General features: G+C 36.1%; 3 protein-coding genes and 1 long non-coding RNA gene across 9 annotated transcripts; 3 read left to right on the forward strand and 1 right to left on the reverse strand.

Moving 5' to 3' along the window:
• Positions 1–208: 208 nt before the first annotated feature.
• Positions 209–2,322, reverse strand: LOC133690529 (uncharacterized). The gene is made up of 2 exons (XM_062110757.1): positions 1,333–2,322; positions 209–954 (listed from the first exon to the last, which is right to left on the reverse strand). Exons 1-2 carry the CDS (start codon positions 1,976–1,978, stop codon positions 323–325), a joined length of 1,278 nt encoding a protein of 425 aa, XP_061966741.1. The 5' UTR covers positions 1,979–2,322; the 3' UTR covers positions 209–322.
• A 4,770-nt stretch (positions 2,323–7,092) lies between these two features.
• Positions 7,093–11,656, forward strand: LOC133691172 (serine/threonine-protein kinase MPS1). Of its 5 annotated transcripts, XM_062111554.1 has the most exons (7): positions 7,093–7,555; positions 7,870–8,001; positions 8,080–8,259; positions 8,416–9,452; positions 9,726–9,926; positions 10,443–10,604; positions 10,842–11,656. In XM_062111554.1, the coding sequence occupies exons 1-7, from the start codon at positions 7,363–7,365 to the stop codon at positions 11,409–11,411; spliced, it is 2,475 nt and encodes an 824-aa protein (XP_061967538.1). In that variant the 5' UTR covers positions 7,093–7,362; the 3' UTR covers positions 11,412–11,656. The 5 variants fall into 5 exon arrangements, with proteins under 5 accessions (XP_061967538.1, XP_061967535.1, XP_061967537.1 ...); XM_062111551.1 differs by having other exon boundaries at positions 7,870–8,259; XM_062111553.1 differs by having other exon boundaries at positions 7,094–7,555; positions 7,870–8,259; positions 8,485–9,452.
• A 1,780-nt stretch (positions 11,657–13,436) lies between these two features.
• On the forward strand, positions 13,437–19,306 carry LOC133690846 (biotin--protein ligase 2-like). 2 transcript variants are annotated; one of them, XM_062111113.1, is made up of 10 exons: positions 13,452–13,782; positions 13,869–14,151; positions 14,236–14,297; positions 14,377–14,525; positions 14,912–15,032; positions 15,210–15,365; positions 16,639–16,684; positions 17,711–17,777; positions 18,094–18,170; positions 19,070–19,306. In XM_062111113.1, exons 1-10 carry the CDS (start codon positions 13,614–13,616, stop codon positions 19,110–19,112), a joined length of 1,173 nt encoding a protein of 390 aa, XP_061967097.1. In that variant the 5' UTR covers positions 13,452–13,613; the 3' UTR covers positions 19,113–19,306. The 2 variants fall into 2 exon arrangements, with proteins under 2 accessions (XP_061967098.1, XP_061967097.1); XM_062111114.1 differs by lacking the exon at positions 15,210–15,365 and having other exon boundaries at positions 13,437–13,782.
• On the forward strand, positions 16,691–17,532 carry LOC133690847 (uncharacterized). The gene is made up of 2 exons (XR_009841517.1): positions 16,691–16,888; positions 16,939–17,532. It is a non-coding gene; the product is annotated as an uncharacterized LOC133690847 (long non-coding RNA).
• Positions 19,307–20,663: the final 1,357 nt, after the last annotated feature.

Genomic DNA, 20,663 nt, shown 5'->3' on the forward strand with positions numbered 1-20,663 from the left:
GACGCAATCTCGTTAACAAATACCCTCTAAACAGAAAACAAAGGTTACTTCTCGCTTATATTATTACATAACTTCTCGTCTGGTGAGTAGGAGACAGTGCACAAGAACAATGTACACTTAATGCCCTGTTTGAAGACTGGCCAAGCTGTGCCCAACAAATTTTTTGTTTATAGCTGACCAGGACCCCAAACTGTGCGTTGCAAAATCCTATCAAAAGGAAATATTATTATCGAGTTTCATGGACAGAATCAACTGAACAGAACAGAAAACACTACCCTAATTAATTCAATAGAAGATGCTACTAGTTACGAGTTAGGCCATATTAAAACCCTCTATAGATAACAACAAAACAAGGCAAGATTGCCCTAGGGTTAAACACATACAGCTCGTCCAGATTAGAGTAAACCTCCATGCCAGCTGCTACTGAGTCATAATCCTCAATATTTCCCTCCATGCTCTTCTTAACTCTGCCAGCAATCACCCTGCAAACCAGCATTGCCCTCTTTTCGCTATCACCATAACCATCCTCTAATGTTGTGGCTTTGTCATGTGCCTTTCCACTGGTTGCTGTTGTCAAAATCCCATGTCCATTATCATCTCCACCGGTGGGATCTTTGAAGCCATTCTTGATGATGCTACATACCTTACATTTTGGAACTGAAATGCACAAATTAGATGAGCCATTTAGGCCTATTGAGCACCCAAAGGTGGTGCAGTGAAACCTGAGGAGCTCATTGCCGTCTGCTATGCAACGTGGCTGTTTCTTGGGGAGCTTGGCGGCCTTGGCTTTGATGGAGTCTCTGTACTCTTCAAACTTAGAGATGGTTCTCTGGGTATTATGGACTTTGAGGATGCGATCTATTTTGCAAATGGGAGCCTGTTTCTTTAGCCAGCTTGATTGGAATATGATTTCTACTATGTTCTTGCTTGTATCCTCCGGACTCAGTTCAGATACTGTGAAATTTGAACCAAAAATCAGGGAGTTAAGGACTTGTTTTAGTGTTTGGTAATGATGGGCATGCGAAGATACGTGTGTGATGGGCATTTAAAAGTTAAAATTAGTCAAAAACTAGTATTGAAAAAATGTAGTCATAAGCAACCAATAGATATTGGAATAAGAAAAAAAATCCTAAGCTTTATGGCCAAAAGGAATTCTGGGCTTCTTTTGCCTCCAAAAAAAATACGAAGAACTATAAGGATGAAAATCAAATTCCTTCTCAAGAAACAATATCGTAAGTCAAAATTATACTAATAGATAAGTAAATGTGAAAATAATAATTAAACGGTAGTTGGCTGAATATGTATCAAAAGTTGTAGGGAATGGTGGGCTACCTGCATGTCTAACAGCCTGATGAAGCTCTAGACCTTCAGCTTTCGTGAAAATCTCACCACATTGAGGGCAAGAACAAATGCTACCCCACAAGGAATGGTCTCCGGCATTTCCAAGAACAGGATCCACTACCATTCTACATTCATAGCAACCAGAGAATCTACTGAACGGCATTCCTCTGAAATTAGAAGATGCAGAAAGTGAAGAATTGGTAGAGGAAACAACCCCATTGAGTTCATGTAAAGGAGCTTTCATGGATCTACTTGAAGTGTCATTTTTACCAGCTGAGACCACTGAAGCCCCTTTCCTTTGGAATTCAGGGGAGGTTGTTTCAGGCCTGTGCATGACCTTTGTGTTGCTGCATATTGAGCCTGAACACCTCATTTTCTTGCATTTCTTGCTTGTTTCCTCCGCTGACCGGTCTTGACGTTGGTTGTGTTTTTTCTCCTTCTTCGGTTGCTGCAGCTGATCTTGCTTTTGTTGCTGTGGTTGCTTTTGTTCTGGCTGCTGCTGCTGTGCTTGGAGATGCTTGCAGCTAAAAAGGCCTCTTACAACTAACCATGAAGGTGGTTTTTCTGTTTTCAGGGGATGGTAGTTTTGATTCTGTTGGACTTCCTTGGTTGTTCTGGAGTTTTTTGGTTTGGCCATTGCCAGGTGATAGAATATTGAAGCTTGAGCTCACCCGCTGGGAAGGTGCGAAAACTAGTAGAGAAGCAAGGGGATTTATTTCTAGATTTTGGAGTTAATGGTGATCTTTGATATGCATGTGACGAACTGAATTTTATACTGAACTACTAGCCCTTTTTCACGACGGGAATCTGACCGTTCATTGCATGAAAGTTTCTTAGATCAGTAGCAGAAGTAAGAAATCTGGGTCCCTTGTTAAACTACTATTTTCTGCATGGGCTGTTGTTCTTTTTGTCCAGCAGGTTAGATCAGTAGAATGGGAAGGCCAGATGGTGTTATACTCCACACTTCTTCCTTTCCATTTGCATCAGTATCAAATATTGATTGATGAACAGTTAATTTGATAGTAATTGTTCTGATACTCCTATGAGGCTATTACTTACATCAGCGAAAACTTGGAGATTTGGTGCTTTTAGCATTGAAAAATAAAAATTTTGGCTAATTAACAACATTGTAAAAAGTTTTGATAAAATAATATAGTTTTGAATTGTTCCAAACACGACATATAAATAAGTTGTAATTAGAAAACGTGATATCAAGTAAGTATTGTATTTTAGAATCATGATATATTAAAAAATTATAATTGAGAACCATATAATCAAGTAAATATCGCATTTTAAAATTATAATTTTTTTATACATAGTGTTTTGAAACTGCGAAAAGTAACAAGATGGCTAAAAAGTTTCAGTAATTAAATCACCACGACCAACTAAAATTTTAGTAGCCAGATCCCCCCCTACATCCTACATATTTGAAAGGTTCATCACACTTGTAAATCAAAGAATCTAAAAATTGCAACAGTCATAACTCTGATTTACTCATGTTTAAATTTAAAGTTATTAAATTAGGATATTTTAAATTTGAATTTGTTTAAATTTTTCTTCTATTTAAGTAGAATTTTAAGCTACGAAAAAACTTAGGGGGACTTTCTATTAAGTCATGGGAGGATTGAACAACCTCAAATATACTTGTATGGAGAGGCTTGAGCAACCTCGAATATGCTCTAAAAATATCTTTTATCTTTTGTTAATTAGATCTTTGTAATCAATTTCTTCAAATTCAATAAAATTATTATTGTTGTTGACCTGAACTATTAGATTTATTATAATTGATATCAAAGTACGTTCACATTAGCGATTGGGTACTCACTCATTACACTATAATAGTGTTTGGATTCCTTTCACCTTAAAATGACGTGAACCCATATACAATGGAATGAATTTCTGTATGTTAATAACTCATGAAAACTAAAAATAAAACGTTTACCCCTAATGTTATCAAATTAAGTGTGTATTTTATATTATGATAGTTTTTGTGGTTGTTGTTTTAAAAAAATAATAATATTTCAAAATTTAATATCATCATAAATTAGATTATTTAATATTTAAATAATGAGTAATCACATGTTTGATCAATATTCTCTTATTTGGAGCTCACAAATAGATGGTTGATAATATAAAGCTTAACACCTGTAAAATAATCATTTTTAGTGAAGTTTAAGAAACATCAAATGATAAAATCAGTGATTTTTTAATAAAAAAATTACAATAAATAAAAGAATGAGCTATATATTCTAAGAACAATAACGTTTTTTTTATATGATAAATGTTTTATGAACTAAAAAAATCAAGAATTCTTTACTTTGTTGATTCAAGTAATATTTATAGTTTCTTAACTTTATCATGTTATTTAAATAAAAGAATTAAAAAAATTATTTTCTCTTCTTAGCATTAACATATCTAATCTTTCTCCATACTTTAAAGAAGATGTTAAAAAATCATGTTCAGGTCTTTAATGTACCATTGCAATTAGTAGAGAAATTAAAAGTAATTTTCAAATAACCATGTAATGAGTGATTTAGTGATTGTTAATATGATGGTTATTGAAGGTTTACATGATCGTTAATTTCAGGACTTGTGAAATTAATCAAGGTACGAACAAATTAATCCGGATATCTATATTAATAATAAAAAAAAAATAACTTTCGAATGAATTTATAATACTGGATCGTATAAAATCATTTTAAAAAAATGGGCGTTAAAAATTACCTGTCCAAGGAAAGGAAAGGGCTCCGGTTCACAAAAGTTAGTGCCCAATATGAGAGCACCTGATCCCGAATGCCAAACAGAATGATTAGTTTCGCAGAAATAACCAGGGCGTTTGTCATGATGACTCTCATATAATTGACTGCTTTCCCCTTCCTCGAGAAAATCTATACCACTACAGCTTCAAAGGAAAATCTTCACATGCTTTCCCCTTCCAAAGTATTGCTTTGTCCTATGTACCTCACGATGCATCGATAGCCAATGCTCTTTAAAATTCTAATGAACCCAGTAACCAGAGGAGAGAAAATTTATCACAATTTGGAGAATCTACGACTGCAATAAAATAAAACTGGTATTGGGCTCGAAGGGCCGATTGTTAGGGAAATCAACGATACTTCCCTTAGCCCAAATGACCCAAAACCAACTTGCCTGATGCTGGTTCCTCTACTTTTGAGCACCCCTGCAATGCATTGAATTTTGCTTTGGCCATGAAAACGAAAGAGAATGTATCCCAGGAACAAACAGGACAATAGTCAATCAGAAAAATGCCAGTTTCTGCACAAAATCAACTGTAGAATGGTTTTGGTTACTACTATTATGATTTGCTTTATTAGCTAAAAATTGACAGCTGTGTGTTGTTAAATTGAGGTTGAATGAGAAAAATTTACCGAGTTCATAGTCTATAAAAAGGTGAGAGGTTCCCAGGTGCAGAAAAAGAAAAAAACGAAGGAAGTGTGATAGGATACCGAGTTCATGTTTACGAGGACTGAAATTGTGATCTGTGATAGGATGACTTTTGAGCTTTGACTGTATATGTTGCTTTTGGTGTTGGTGCCAGAAGTCAGTACACGACAGTAATCCTCTCCTCTCTTCCACTTGTTGGGGTCTCGACGTTCTTCTGCTGTAACTCTTTTCTGGCGTACTTGTCTCGGTGTAAATATAATTCGGACTCGGCAATCTCGAGAAATGACTTCTCGGTTATTTTATCAAGGAAATCAATTGACATCAGTAAAATTGTTCTCACGTCAAAAAGAAAAGAAAAGGTAATATTGCTCTTGATTTCTGAAAGCAGACTCCCCACCATGGTGCGATTCTCTCCTCCCTCTATGTATTAGAAGAACAGATTATGACTTTCGAGTGCTTTGCTTGTGCAAGCTGTGTATGTATGAATACCCAGCTGAGTTAAGTCCAATGGCCTGCTTGATCAGTGTTATTTTAATGAATTCATATAAAATCATTTACTAGCTTAATGATTTAAGTTTTTGAATTTAAAATTTTATTTAACATGATATCAAAATTTTAATAATCAAATTATTATAAATTAGAATCTCATAGTATATGGTTTGCTTGTTAAAAAATATTTTTCTATAAAATATTTTTCTGGCTCCAATTTTCTATTATAGAGAAATATAAGATTTAAAGAGTGAAAAATGTTTTCTAATTCAGGATAGTAAAAAACACTTTTACTTGGAGAAATACAACACTTTATTATTTAAATATATATCAACATTATATATTAATAAAATAATTTTGAAATAAATAATATTATTAGAAAATAATAAAATAATAATATATAGTGTAAATAATTAGGATACATCAATATAAAATATTTATTAAAAGTTATATTAATTTAATATATCAGTGTATATAATGTTTTACTTTATATAGTATTGCTATAAAACACATTGAAATATACATGTTATGCTATACAATAATCATATATATAAAAAATATTATAGAAATAGAATAGAAAAGAAAATATTTTCAAGAATCATCAAATAGAAAAAAAAAATGTTATTGCACTGTTTTAGAAATACTACTATTTAAAAAAAAATTATTGACTTGGAAACACTTATTTTTCAACTTAGTTTACTCCATAAAATAGTTTCAACTCAATTTTTATTATACAATCAAACATTAAAAAAATCTATTTTCTTGAAAATTACTTTTCATGAAATTCACTTTTTAAAAAAATTTATTTTCTGACAAATGAGGCCTTGGATTACACGGTAAAGCTATATATATATTAAAAAAATGACATTAAAGAATAGTTCTTTTGCTAAGCATTGAGATTAAAATGAAAACAGCACTGTTAACAGTCAGTGTTACTCCAAAGCAAGGTATTTGTTAGCACTCTTCCCCTGTTTTATTGTCTGCTTGCCCCTCGCCGGAGAAAATCCATGCTCCTGTTAAAAACAAATCATACAGTACCTTCTAAAGACTTGTTTGCATGAAGGACATTTTATTTTTCAGCTACAATCCACGTATTAAATTCTCTAAAAGCCTTTTTTAATAACGAGTAAATTATAAATTAATCCTTTTAGTTTTGCAAAATGGATTAAACAGTCCATTTAGTTTAAGAATTAATTGATTGATTGATTGATTAGTGTTGATGATGTTTAATTTAATATTTATCTATAATCCAACATATATCTTATTTTCTCATCAATCTTTTTATGCTATTCTTTTTCCTTTTCCACTCCTCAACACCAAAAAATAAATTAAGATATATGATAAAAAGAGTAAAAATTATAATTATAATATTAACTAAAACACTTGAAAAAAACTAGAGTTTTTAATGGTGTTTCACTACTCGTATAAATAATAAAACAAGCACGCCTGGAGTTAGAAGACTAATTAATTATTTTTTAAAACTAATTCTTCTAACATAATATTAACTCGTTCTCCTAACATAAACAGCATATATGCAAAAACAAAACGTTTACGTTTTTAATTAAAAAAAATCATTATATTTTAAAATGTATGTACATCACTAACACAATTTTCCATTACATTCAAAATTAATTTGAAATTTTACCCGTGAGTGATAAAACTAATTATAACTATATTTTAAAATAGAAGACCAATTAATTATTTTTTAAACTAAAATAACTATTTAATTCATTTTGCAAAATTACATGTATTAATTTATAATTTACTCAATATTAAATGGTTTAGAGCTGAAAAAAGAAAAAGCCCAATAAAGGCCCAAACACAGCAAACAACCAAGATTCAAGGGCGCCAACAAGTCATTTCAAAACTTCAACGCTGCTCTCTCTCTTGCTCAGTTGGCTTTGGCAAGAACAGCGGATGGAGTGCTGTTCCACTTTCTCAATGTGACACACAAACACAGGGCACTCAAAAATTCCGATGCTTCCTCCTCATACTCATGGACAGCACGCATGCCCTAACCTAATTCCTTCTAATTAAAATATCTCTCCTCCAGATAAGTATCTTCGTTTTTGTCTTCTCCTCTCCAAACTGCTCCTCTCCTTGACGGAATGCCGTTGAGATCCGGCCATGGACAGGGAGGCTAACCTTCCTCTCCCATCTCTACCTCCGCCAAAAAATCTCGTTCGTCCGGTCACCAACGCCGCCGACACGACTTCATCTTCGTCCTCGTTCTCTTCCTCCTCCTCTCCCCCGGACTTTCTCCGGCATGTCCAAGCCGCCTTCAAGCGCCACCGCCCCCTCGGTACCACCACCCCTATCTGTAAATTTTGTGCTTTCGATCTCTCTAGATCTCGCTTTTACTAAGAAGTTCTGAAAATTAGGGTTTAAAATTTGGCACATTCATCCATTTATTTATCTATTGTTATTTACTATAAAATGAAATTGAGGCTTAATCCAGGAATGCTGATTACTATGTTCACGATTGTGTTAATTAATTTGGAATCAACTTCTTCATCATGAAGTCAAGTTCGAAGAATTTTTTTTTAATGTGACCAGAATACTTTAATTATGACTTTTTGACAGTTAAATTGTAATATATGTCGAAGTTCTAAGTGTTTGGCATGCTCGTTTTAGGTATAATGCAAACGAATAATAGTATAAAGCCTAGGCGTACGTTGATTCCACAGCGTGAAGCATCGAGAACCGTAGCTTCAAACGTGGATCCTACTACAGGGACGAAGAAGTCTCAAGATGTTGTTCCTCTAAGTAAAGATTCAATTTTGCAAACAAAGAATCCAGTTGCTGTTATTAGGGAAACTCATGAAGATGCATCTCCGTTTCCAGGAACCATTACAAAGACGTTTGATGAGAGTTTCAATCCGTTTGATGGACAGAGAGAGCAACCAGAATCTGTTATTGCTACTAAAGAGGATAATCAGGTGCCCCTGACATGTGTAGAATCTCAACTTGTTGAGGGTAAGAGAAAAGTCCAGTTTTTGACAGTGAACAAGGCCACTTCCCAGGGTAATATACTGCTCCTTGATTTTTTGAGTGATCGTTTGAAAGTTGGTTTTGTTGGATTACTAGTTGTTTGTCATCTAATCTAAGATGCCGTGGCAAAAGCTTCTAAGTTTTGTACTCTGGACATATATATATGTACTGTTATCTTCTAACTTGCAGGGGCCGATGATGGAATGGCCACTGGATTGGAGAACTTGTCTTCTCATATGGGTTCACTTGCATTGACAGAAATGGAATGGGATGTGAGCAATCAAGTAGAGGTGTCAAATGTGATTAATGATGAAACGAAGCAGCAGAACTTTCAGAACATGGAATCAGATGTCACTTCGAGATCTGATGGAGCTGTAACATCACTGGCAAAGAGAGCAATGGTTGTTCAGGATCAGTTGCATCAATTGAGGAACTTCTTAAACCAACCAGCTACTCAATCATCTGTTGTTGGTCCATCTTGTGCTACCACAACATCTGTTCATTCTACTTCGGCACCCATGCTTAACTCAACGACTTATTGCTCTCGTCTACATACAGAGAGTGGTTCTCAAGCTGCTGTCGAACCTTTGAGGGATTCTAATGCAAATTCTCAGCATGTAACTCCAAGGAATTTGGAGCAGCTGTCACATCCTTTATTGAAGGACACAAGTGCTATGCTAATTGACTTGAGAGCCACTGCAACCCAGCCTTCTACCTCTGCTATTCATTCCCAATTTAAGGAGCTTGACCTACCTAAGGAGCAAAAGGGAAGCATGCCTGAGGCACATGACATTGCAAACAATCCTTCTCTTGTTGTTGATAAGCCCGCTAAGGAGAGGGGACCCGCAGATGATGGTACTGATGTCCAATCTCAGCGTCCAATGTCCAGAAACCCTTCTTCAAATGTGAAGTTAGAGCCTTCTAAACCAGAAAACAAAGAAAAGGTTGCAAGCAGTAAAGGCACATCAGTACCTCGGAAAAGGAGTTATGATCCAGATTTGTTCTTTAAAGTTAATGGGAAGCTCTATCAAAGGCTTGGTAAGATAGGAAGTGGAGGGAGTAGTGAGGTTCACAAAGTCATTTCCTCAGACTGTACAATCTATGCACTCAAGAAAATCAAGCTCAAGGGTCGTGATTATGGAACTGCATATGGTTTTTGCCAGGAAATTCTATATCTAAACAAACTAAAGGGGAAGAACAACATTATACAGTTAATAGATTATGAGGTACTCACTTGCATCCTTAAAAGAATCATGCTCTAAATGATATGATTTAACTGGGGCAATCATGTTTGCAATTTACTAAAACTCATACCTTGTGGTTGTACATATGTGCTTCGAGATAACATTATAGAAGACGATAAATCTTCTGTGCCAGAAGAAGAGGTCTTTTATATTGATGTTCTTTTTTCTTCTCATCAGAATCCATATCTTAAAGGCTTGACATCTATTCTTGATTTCTTCATCTACTAGATCTCTAACACTTTCTTTTGGAATTAGGTGACAGATAAAGCTTTGCTCCATGAAGTCATGAGTAGCTCCATAAGTAATAAAGATGGAAGAGTTAAGGATGATGGGTGTATATACATGGTCCTTGAATATGGGGAAATTGATTTGGCTCACATGCTGGCCCAGAAATGGAAGGAGATGGATAGCTCCAACCAGACGATAGATGAGAATTGGCTTAGATTTTACTGGCAGGTCCTCGGGCTTCACCTGGCCTTGCATCATAGTTGCAGTTTAATTTATATTAACACTCTATAGCTATTTCTCATATTACAGATTGATAGCTATAGCTACTAATTCAGATGTCAGTTTTTAATGCTAGAATGAAGTCATTTTGAACAGCGGGGAGCATTTTGTCTTTGTTTAAAGGAAGCACTGTAATGATGCTCCTGTTTTCATTATTGGGACTTTGTCTGCATCACGGGGTGGATAAGTTTCTAATTTGGCATGATGTTGATTATTGTCATTTTTTCATTTTCCATTTTCCATCTCTCTCATAGTTTGTATGGAAGGGCATTTGGCATGGATGAGGAAACACACTTGTTTACATGAGCAATGCAACATTGTCTTCATATGATACTAACAAATAGCAAATTTACATCATCTTGAAAACACACAGAATTTGTTGGTCTAAGGCCTAATTTTTTGTTTTATTCATTGTTATTTGAATGGCAGTGCAGATTGACATTGTTTTGTTCAAATATCTTGCAGCAAATACTTCAAGCTGTCAATACCATTCACGAGGAACGTATTGTGCACTCTGACCTGAAGCCAGCAAATTTTCTTCTTGTCAAAGGTTCTCTGAAGTTGATTGATTTTGGTATCGCCAAAGCCATAATGAGTGATACCACTAATATTCAAAGGGATTCACAGGTAGACTTGGTTTTCCAAACTATTATTAGATTTAGAAGTATGATTGCATCAGAATGCATATTCCACCTTGTATGTGTCCTTCTGTTGACTGACCACATGTTGCCACCTAAGAACACACCCTTCTTTTGTTCTGTGTATTTTTGGATGAAGAGGATTGCATAATTGTCAATTTAGCTTATTTAAGAGGTTCTTTAGTTAGTATTATTTTGCTTAGTGGTTCATATTCTGTTTCTGCAGGTAGGTACCCTGAGCTACATGTCTCCAGAGGCATTCATGTGCAATGAGAGTGATGCGAATGGAAACACCATAAAGTGTGGTCGACCATCAGATATTTGGTCCCTTGGCTGTATCCTTTACCAAATGGTGTATGGAAGAACCCCCTTTTCTGAGTTCAAGACCTTTTGGGCCAAGTTCAAAGTTATAACAGATCCAAACCATGAGATAACTTACGAGCCAGTTTCCAACCCATGGCTTCTTGATCTTATGAAAAAATGCTTGGCTTGGGACCGGAACGAGAGGTGGAGAATCCCTCAATTACTCCAACACCCTTTTCTTGTTCCACCAGTACCAACTCAACCATCAGTATCTCAGAAACAAGGTTGTAAGCTGCTTCAACTTGTCTCAGAAACTTGTAGCGGTGACCAAGAAGCTTCTCTGCTATGCCGTGAGCTCCAACAATTGCTTAACCCAGGTACTCTCACACCTGAGTCATTGACATCGCGAGGCCAACAATGTCAGTTGCTCTCCCAGATGTCTAAGCTTTGTTTTCAGCTCTGGGAGTGTTTAGCAAAGTTAGAGAGAGGATAGGAATGGTTTCAGGTAGTCAACTCTGGGAAGGTCTTCTTCTCGTTTGGGAATATGAGAAATCTTGTCCGTCCACTGTAAGGTGTCCACATCCCTGTAGTTTAATTATGCCTTCAAACAGAAGAATTGAACTCCAATTCTTTACTTATATGCATCTCCTTTTTGAATGCGCGCAGCGCGACAATGGATGTGTAATCTTTCACTTGCTTTGCGCAACTTCTATGTAAGATAGCACAGTATTGACATGATTTTCTACTTAACTGTAATAACTATTTGTCATGGATCTTCTGAGAAAATTTTCAGCACATTGTCTAGGGAAGCAAGTAACGATAAATAATAATAAAAATAACAAAAACAACCCCTGGTGGCGGAAAACCTAAATTAACTCCTGTGTGGTAACTTCAGGATTTTTACCGAAAATGATATTTTTTTTCCCTCACTAGTATTGTTTAGAATACTTTGTGTCACGGGATAATTTTTTCGTCCCAATTTTTATCCTGGTGCGGATGTCTAGTCCTGTTACTAGACTCGGTCTTTCTCCCAAGACATTTGTGTTGCCTAAAGTCTAAATGTTTCACACACCTAGAGGTTTTCTCCACAACTCTTACCAATTTACTGGTAACAACCCAACCTTTATTAATCCATCAACAAAGGGAATACACAATAACAATGTAAGTGTGCTATGCACAATCCGATCTGCATGCTACACTTGTTTAGGTCCTATATAATACACATACATAAAATGGAAGTTACACATTTACAGCCTATCTATTTACAAGATAATGGAAGTTACAATGTAGAAACTACCCCCAACTTCCTGCACAGTTGGAGCACCCATTATCCCATGTTCTGGCCAACTTCTTCCCCACATAAAAAACTGCCGCAAACTGCTGATAAATGCTCCTAAAACTGCCGCAACTGCATTGACATGTTCTCCCGTAAGCCAACTGCCTACTGCCAGCATACATGTTGTCATCGTAACTGCCTCGCATGCTTTGGATCGTCCGTTGTCCAAGTTATTGTCAACCCCTGCTGCCGAATTCCTCGACGCTGTCGAATTCACCAGTGCTACCGAATTCCTCACTATCTCATTGTGTCATTCCAGCACTATTTCATCAAGTCTTAGACAATCCTCGCCTAAGCCCCAACTCTTATAAACTCATTATTGTGCTAGTTGTTGCATGTTACCACAAACACATGCTGTCGATTTTCATTATTATCATGCGGTCTGCCACCCCATAACTACTATCTAGCAATGCTTTTCGGTAGCCTACACCCTGACGGATGTTAACCCTGTGACACTTTGGCTCATGCAAATGCGAGTTCCTGGAATGGTAGGGTACTTGTATCATACTCGACGTGAGAAGAAAAACTGCCTGCTCCTACGATTTTGTTTTTTTCCAAACTATTGTGGCGTGAGCAACTTGTTCGGGTTTGCCGGGGTTCCCTTTTGCCGGTGAATTTTTGCGTCCTACTATTGATTGATTATGGAAGGCAGTAGAAAAGGAACGAAGCCGGTTGTGAGCTCCATGATTGATTACCTCCTATGACTGTATTAACTGAATGCTTCCATTAAGGAAGTTGACGAGGGCAAATCGTATCAAACGAATGACAGAGTAATTACCATCTCATTTTGCAAATTCTACAAAGGTAGAGTCTAACCATCAAACGAATAGAAGGCGCAATAGACCTTCGCTCATCCTTCTCAAGCAGGGAGAGAGACAGCGATGCAACTTCCAGTCTGATTTCTGAAGATCATACACAAACACAATTATTCACTCCTCATTTTTTCCATAGTTTTGAAAGAAAAAATAACAGATGGAAGAACTAGCCGCTTGTATCTGGTAGTTGAGTAGAATTGTAAATATTTTAGACTGGAGTGTAGACGATTCCAGTATTATTTTAAATTTAAATATTTAGTCTCACCTTCCCTTCCCTTCCTCCAATTTTCACATTCGCAAAAAATGCCCTAAAATATTGGGCTATGTAATTTCTTTTGTCATAAAATACCTCTCCGCCGTTCCTTCTGCGAATAACGTATCGCTTTTATAATCCAACGGCTCCAAAACGTCAGTGACACCAAACTTTAAGCACCTGCTGTTCCTATAACACGTGTTGTGTTCTCCGCAAACTAAACTTCTAACTCCGTAGAGAAAGAGGTTTTTGACGACTTGAATTGGACCCCAAGAGAGCGGAATCTAGCTAATGCCAGAAAAACTTCTCTCGCGCTTCTCTCGCGCTTCTTTCACGCTTCCTCACCTGCGTCTTCTCTCTCCACAAGCTTCTCTCTCGCTCCGCTCTCTACATAACTTCATTGCTCCTACAAGCCAGAGAAGCCCATTCACTCTATCTCGATCAGTTGCAGCCGCTACAGGTACGTGTCAGATGCCTTTACCTTTCTTGACAACTGGAAATGCTTTTAAATCTTGATTTGTTGCTGCTGCTGTTGTTTTGGTTCAGCAATGGATAGCAGCAGCAGCACGCCTTGTAAGCTGGTATTATGCGGAAAATCATCTGCAGAGAATGAAATTGCTAAATCATTAATGAATAATAACACTCTTAAACTGCCTGATAATGTGCAAGTCTCTACTCTCTTGCACTCGGAGATTATTAATAAGCAGCAGCGGCAAGACGAAGAGTCTTTCTGTATTGAACGGTTTATGAATTCTCTTTCAACTAATCAATTCGGTAGATTACTCGTCTGGTCGCCGATATTGCCTTCAACTCATGATATTGTTTCCAAGTAAGAATCTCCAATTTCAATTTTCCGATTTTTTTCGTGTGATAATTAATTCAGATGCTTAATTTTTTTTCTTCTTTTTGACAGTAATTTTGGTGAGCTTCCAATTGGTACTGTTTGCGTTGCTGATGTTCAATATAAAGGGCGAGGTTTGTGATATAAATTTCGTGCTGTGATTTCGAATTTCCAATAATCAATAGTTATAACTTTGTATGTTTGATTGTGCAGGTCGATCAAAGAATGTATGGGAATCTCCAGCAGGTTGCCTGATGTTTTCATTTACCATTCAAATGGAGGATGGACGAGTTGTGCCTTTGTTGCAATATGTAGTGTCTCTTGCTGTTACAGAGGCAATAAAGGATGTTTGCGACAAAAATGTTGGTTTTTTTTTCCTTCTTAATTGAAGGGTGTTACCAGTCATTAACTAGTTATAACCTTGCTCTTTCTTATTTGATATCTAAATATCGCTTACTTGGTGATGTTTACTTGACAAGAGAACATAATGACTTAAACAAGTAAATTAGTCAAGTTGCATTCAGAGTATGTGATCTTAGAGAACGAAATGCTAGTAACTCATTACGTTGGTGTGTGAAAAACATAAGTTTTTAAAGAATTTTCACCTGATAGTGTCTGATTGAAAGGTGGCTTGTGGCTGCTTTACCCATCAATGCCATGCATGATTGTTTTATTGCAATTTTTCAGCCAGCCAGTATGTGAGTTTGAGGTTTGATTCGCTCATTTGGGAGTATATGATTTATTTCAGGGCTTACCGCGTATTGATGTTAGAATCAAATGGCCAAATGATCTTTATTTGAATGGTCTTAAAGTTGGAGGCATTCTCTCCACCTCAACATATAAATCAAAGAAGTTCAATGTCAGTACCGGTAAATATAATTCTTTTTGTGTGATCTGCAATTATTTTCTGATGTACACACTTCCACATTGCTAACTGGCTACTTTGTTTATTCTTTATCACTTGTTCTCTATAATCCAAATCATAGAGAAGGTTGGTTCTAAGTTTGCATGTATGATACAAATAATATAGCATCACAATCTTGCAGGTATAGGCTTGAATGTCGATAATGAGAAACCAACAACATGCTTGAATGCAGTCTTAAGAGAATTGTCTGCTGCTGCATGCACATTAAGAAGAGAAGATATTGTTGCAGCCTTTCTAAATAAATTTGAAATTTTTTATGATCTTTTCATAAATGGAGGTGAGCCAATACTTTTTGAAAAGTCATATCCATCATCAATATGTCATCTCATTTATCAATCATTCTGTAGAAATGTCATCCAGACATGCCAACCTTCTTTGGTTTTATCATGTCGAAAGTTGAAACTATCATTTTCTTGTAGCAATTAACTGAGTTTATTTCCAGATAAATTCATTTGATAAGGGCCCATACTTGAAATGTTTCCTTAGAAATCCTGCTAGGTTAGAAGGCATGTATGTCTATGCATGATTATTCCAGTTGTTTCTTGAAGGTATGCTTGCCATGTAACATCATAAAAGGAAGAGAAATAACACCTTGGTAACTTAAATTTAAGGATTATTGGATATAGGATGAAAAAAAGAAGAAGCTAGCCTGGAAATTTTAATATCTGTTAGTCAAACTTTTGAGGAGATAGAACTTCGTTACAGAAGCTCAAATGATTGTTTTTGAGGTTTATTTATAGCTTCATGGCTTCATCCCCTCCCATCTCCCATTGCATTTGTGGAATAGATTTTTATTTTAGCTCTATGGTTATCTTTTTTATTCTTCCCCTTGGATACTTGCAGACTAGTGTGCTTGGTTTTTGCAGCTTTTAATTCTTGTATTACTTACATATTGTGGGATTTAGGGGTTTGCTTCAAATTTCTTCCAGATATTTGTTTGTTGTCCCCTAGCCTGGTAAAGCACCAGCTGGAATTGGCTTTATTCAGAAATCAGAAAGCATTGCAATGAGCTATTCTTATTAAGTTCTCTAAGATAGAACGAGGGTGCTGATTTGATACTTTTCAACTAGTCACGGAATGCACATGCTAATTCTTAACCAACTGCTTCATGTAGTTCTGCTTGAATCAGCTCGAGGGATTTTAGAATGGTAGGATAATGGATTGAATTTATATGGTTTGTTAACATGAATGGTGAAGTTTGATAGCAAAAGGGTGAAGATTTGATGGCTTTTTTTTTTGGATCCCCTAACTCTACTCATTTGTCCCTGGTTAATCATATATGGAAGGGCGGTTAAGTTTTTTGTTCGGTTAGTTCTCAAAAACATAAATTCCAATGACTTGTTACAAGTTACTAATTGTGTTGATGCTGTTTCCTTCTCTCTTTTCATAGCTGCATCAGAAAATTCTTTAGAAATAGCAGTTTGTTTCTAGTGACTTTTTTCATTTCTCTTGTCAAACTAATTGTATTATTTATGATAATAATAATAATAACAATAATGCCACGTTCATTCTTTCTTTGTGTTTTTTTTTTCTTTTGGCATGTCATCCAGGATTTCAAACTCTTGAGGAGCTTTACTATAAAACATGGCTACACAGGTAAGACATACTTTTTTATCACTCTCCAGTGTTTAACATGATTCCCTCTTTGTTATGCTAATGATTTCCTTTTCTGGGTGTGATTGTTTACTTTATCTAATGTAAGGGGCGCTGGAAATGTTTATAATTGGTTAAGGTAGATGTTCATTCAAATCAAAGATGTTTTATCGGTTTCTCATTTCATCACTTCCTCTGAAATTTTATGTCCATACAAGTTTTGAAGGAGATAATCTTCAAGATACATAGCAAAGGAGGTCCATCATCTCCTGTTATTTCTGTAGCCATGAAATGTATTGAGGTCCATAGAAGTTTTAGATTAATTTTTTTATGAATTCCTTGCACCTGAGAATGGTGCTTGGCAAACCTGAAAACAATTTGACTGAAATTAAAAGGGAAAAAAATCACATTCTAGTTGCCATATGGAAAAAGAATATGGTTTCACACACTTTGCTTCAGCTAGGATGATGTGGTGCTCAAACCAATGAATCATCTGTTATCTTCTCAGTAATGTCCCTGTTTCAGCTGCTCACATTATCATTGGCCTTTGGATGTGTTGACCTTACAAGTGTAACTGGTTAATTTCTACAAATCTTTTCTGTCAACTATTTTCTCATCCCCTACTCAATATTCTCACGTGTTTTGATTCCCAATTCTTTTTTTTTTTTGGTTTTTACTGTTTACACATCACCAAATTTCTATTCGCTCTGCTTTAAAAATTCCTCATATTGAGCTAGATAACTGTTCAACTTTCTGTGCTTTAAGACAGCTGATCTGACATGTTTAAACTGTTTAGACAAGCATGTTTCAGCGATTTGTTTTCTGGGAACACCTTTCACTAATTTGCAAAATTTTAATTTTTTTTCATATGCTTCTATAATTGGAACTTCAGAGGCTATCTCTGTTATCTTGGACCATAGTTATGTTCTTTATCCCGTACTAACTCTTGAATTCAATTATCATAATCTGCAATACATATGTCATCTTTTGCATGTATAGTTATGATTTTGTTTTGAGATGTTCATGTAGTGGGCAGAGAGTCATCATCCAGGAGAAGAACGAGAACCAAGTAGTGGAGAACGTGGTCACCATTCAGGTATGACCATTGATATGGTTCCTAGATAGCATGCTACCTTGCAATTTGAATCCACTCTTTTCTCCTATGGAGATCTGAGGAACAGTTTTATTCTGTTACACATTACAAACTGAAGATCCATACTTGATTTTGTAATTTCAGTTTCAATGATGAAGTATGGAAAAAATTAGTTACTTAAGCCACTTGATATGACAAACCTGTTATATGATATTCTGCAAAATAAGGTGCCATTGCATTTTGCAATGGTGCTAAATAAGTGGAAGTGTCATGTTCCTTGTGCTAGAGCCTAAGATTTAGCTGATTGTTTTATTTACAGGGTTTGACATCCTCGGGTTATTTGCTAGCTATCGGTGAAGACAATCAAATGTGTGAACTTCATCCTGATGGCAATAGGTAGATTGGCGTTACCTTTCCAGATATATATTGTTGTTTAGGATAATCTACACTAGTTCCAAGTTGAATTTGAAGAGAATTTATGAGTTTGTGTGTTGCTGGGTTGTGCATGAGTAGTACTTATTCAACAAAATCATCGTGCATGAGTCCTGCTTTGCTTTGAAGTTTTCTACAATTGACTGAGGAGCTGTATAAAATTCCAAGAGGCAATGTGATAAGCAAACATAGTGCTAGGTCTGTGAAGATTTTTAGATATCCGATGATTTCATTTCTTCAAGTTTGCTCTCTAGTTAAGGCTATTAAGTTCAATTTCGCAATAAGCTTATGTTTCTTTCATTCAAGTTCGTGTGGTAAAAAGAGAGAGATATAAGGGTATGTGTGCATGTGTGAATATTTGTTTCCTGATTTCTCCTCCAATAAGATTGGGTGCCTTTGGCACTATGGACGAAACGTTTGTGGCTGCAGCCTCATCGTTAGCTTTCTCATTACTTTCCAGTCATCAGCATATCAAAACCACTTTTACCATGTCTTTAGGTAGCTGTACGAGGAAATGATGTGTTGGTGTATCCTATTTTCTAATACAAGGATTACATGGACCCATGTGCATAGTGTCCTCTATGTAACTTTTCTCAACCCAGATGTCTCGAGCCCTTGGCTTGGTTCGTGTTTTAATGGGCCGTTAACAACTTTCCGTGTTTCTAAATTTTCCTTTCATCAAATAAAAAACCCATGTGCTACTAAGTGTTACTATCTGCTATTATCTACTTGCTTTTCACAGAAATATGCTGAGATTGGTATCGTATAGTTTTACATTCCAGATGATTTGGTTCCATACAGAGAACTTTCCTCATTATCCTCCTAAGATAAGTAATCACGTTATTTGTTCTCATTGGCTGCAGTTTTGACTTCTTCAAAGGACTAGTCAGAAGAAAACTTGAATAAAGAAGATTCCCTAGCATCTTCCACTGGAGGCAAAAGTCATGCTGGAACAGCTGCGCAACTGGAGATGTTTTACGAGCTGTATTTCTTATTTTCGTTTAATTAAATCACTCTGCCCATATTTATCTTCAAGTTGCTTTGTTTAAATGAGATATTGACAAAACTTACACAGGTCGTTCTTTAGTTCTTTTTTTTAACCTTGCAAGTGCAAATCTTTATTTACTTATGAATTAGGTCAGATTCCTTCACCCAATATATATAATTAAGGTCAGGTCATCTAAATTACGAACATTGTACAGCGTATTGTACATTTGCAAACCGAGATCACATACTTTTTTAAGCTGTTTGTTACTTTGCGGAGAGCAGATGTAGATCTCTAGCAATAATCAATCATTTGTTAGAAATTTGGTCGCTTTTGTGCCAGCTGTGGAACGATACCAAAGAACAAATCCATAATTGATTTGGTCTTGTGGTTCTTTGATTATATTCTTTGTTCAAAAGGCCATATTGAAAGATGTGTTTGCTTTAGTTTTGTTAGCTGGATCCTTCCACCCATTATCAACCAGGTGTCAAACTAATATGGCTGTCATTGTTTTTCTACTTTATTTATCACTCTTGATTTGTTGAAAACATGCAGGGCAAAGATTTTTCTTCCAGGCCGATGATCACTCATCAGGAGATTACCTTGACTGGTGTGCAGTCTAAACCTCAGACACTGGTACGCCCTATGATTGAGGGGAATCTGTGTTATTCTCCGCCCTTTTCTCTCTCTGCATTTTATTTTGGGAAGGAAAAGAAAAGGACCCTCCACCCCCTCAAACACCAGCTTCTGCATAAAACAAAATTTTCAAACTTGATATGTATTATTGGGGCGGCCGTAACCCGTTATCGGGGTCCATGTGGCAGACATTGTCTTCATTGCTGTGTGTCAATATGGATTTATGTTGAGGTTTAGTCTTCTTCAAAAGGCTGCAAAAGAGCAAGTAAGATAAAGTTCATTCGTTCTACTTCGTTGTCGTCTATAAAAGATTCTGGGTTCCGTTTCGAAGTTTGAAGGTCCCCTCGTATATCAAAAGAGCGCCAAGTTGCAGCTTTTGTCCATCTTTGGAATGTCTTGCATGAGATGTTTGTAGATTGTCGACGCGTTAGGAAAACCCACTCATTGTTGCTTAAAATTTGGTGCGGATGCTGTGTGTTTATGTATGCTAGTTGTTGCTTGTAGCGGAGGTATAAGAATGTTTTGTGATTCTCAATCCTTTGCTTACTGGCGGAGAAGCAATTCATGGATTGGATCCAAAAACAAAACTTCTTTGTTACATTTGTTGTGTCCCAATTGGTTAACTTGGCTTTTCTTGCTGAAAATGACCTATCGGGGGTTATTAGATGTGTTAGCACCTTCGAAGAGGATGATTGAAATGGAGGGTGGCTTTTTGCATTTGACCACGAGTGGTGATAAAATTCGACTCTCGATGAAAGTTCAATCATTTGTTCTTCTTCTTTTTTTTTTTTGAAAATTGGACGTTACACTGTAGACTGAGAAGGACAAAAGAAAAA

The sequence above is a fragment of the Populus nigra genome, chromosome 4 (genome assembly GCF_951802175.1).
Source record: "Populus nigra chromosome 4, ddPopNigr1.1, whole genome shotgun sequence".
NCBI lineage: Eukaryota > Viridiplantae > Streptophyta > Magnoliopsida > Malpighiales > Salicaceae > Populus > Populus nigra.

Coding starts and splice junctions, on each gene's coding strand:
- LOC133690529 (XM_062110757.1), bottom strand. CDS start 1,978: ATGGCCAAACCAAAAAACTCCAGAACAACCAAGGAAGTCCAACAGAAT. Junction 955..1,332: donor TCAGGCTGTTAGACATGCAG/GTAGCCCACCAT, acceptor CAAATTTCACAG/TATCTGAACTGAGTCCGGAG.
- LOC133691172 (XM_062111551.1), top strand. CDS start 7,363: ATGGACAGGGAGGCTAACCTTCCTCTCCCATCTCTACCTCCGCCAAAA. Junction 8,260..8,415: donor GAACAAGGCCACTTCCCAGG/GTAATATACTGC, acceptor TCTAACTTGCAG/GGGCCGATGATGGAATGGCC. Junction 9,453..9,725: donor TACAGTTAATAGATTATGAG/GTACTCACTTGC, acceptor TTTTGGAATTAG/GTGACAGATAAAGCTTTGCT.
- LOC133690846 (XM_062111113.1), top strand. CDS start 13,614: ATGCCAGAAAAACTTCTCTCGCGCTTCTCTCGCGCTTCTTTCACGCTT. Junction 14,152..14,235: donor ACTCATGATATTGTTTCCAA/GTAAGAATCTCC, acceptor TCTTTTTGACAG/TAATTTTGGTGAGCTTCCAA. Junction 15,033..15,209: donor GAAGTTCAATGTCAGTACCG/GTAAATATAATT, acceptor ACAATCTTGCAG/GTATAGGCTTGAATGTCGAT.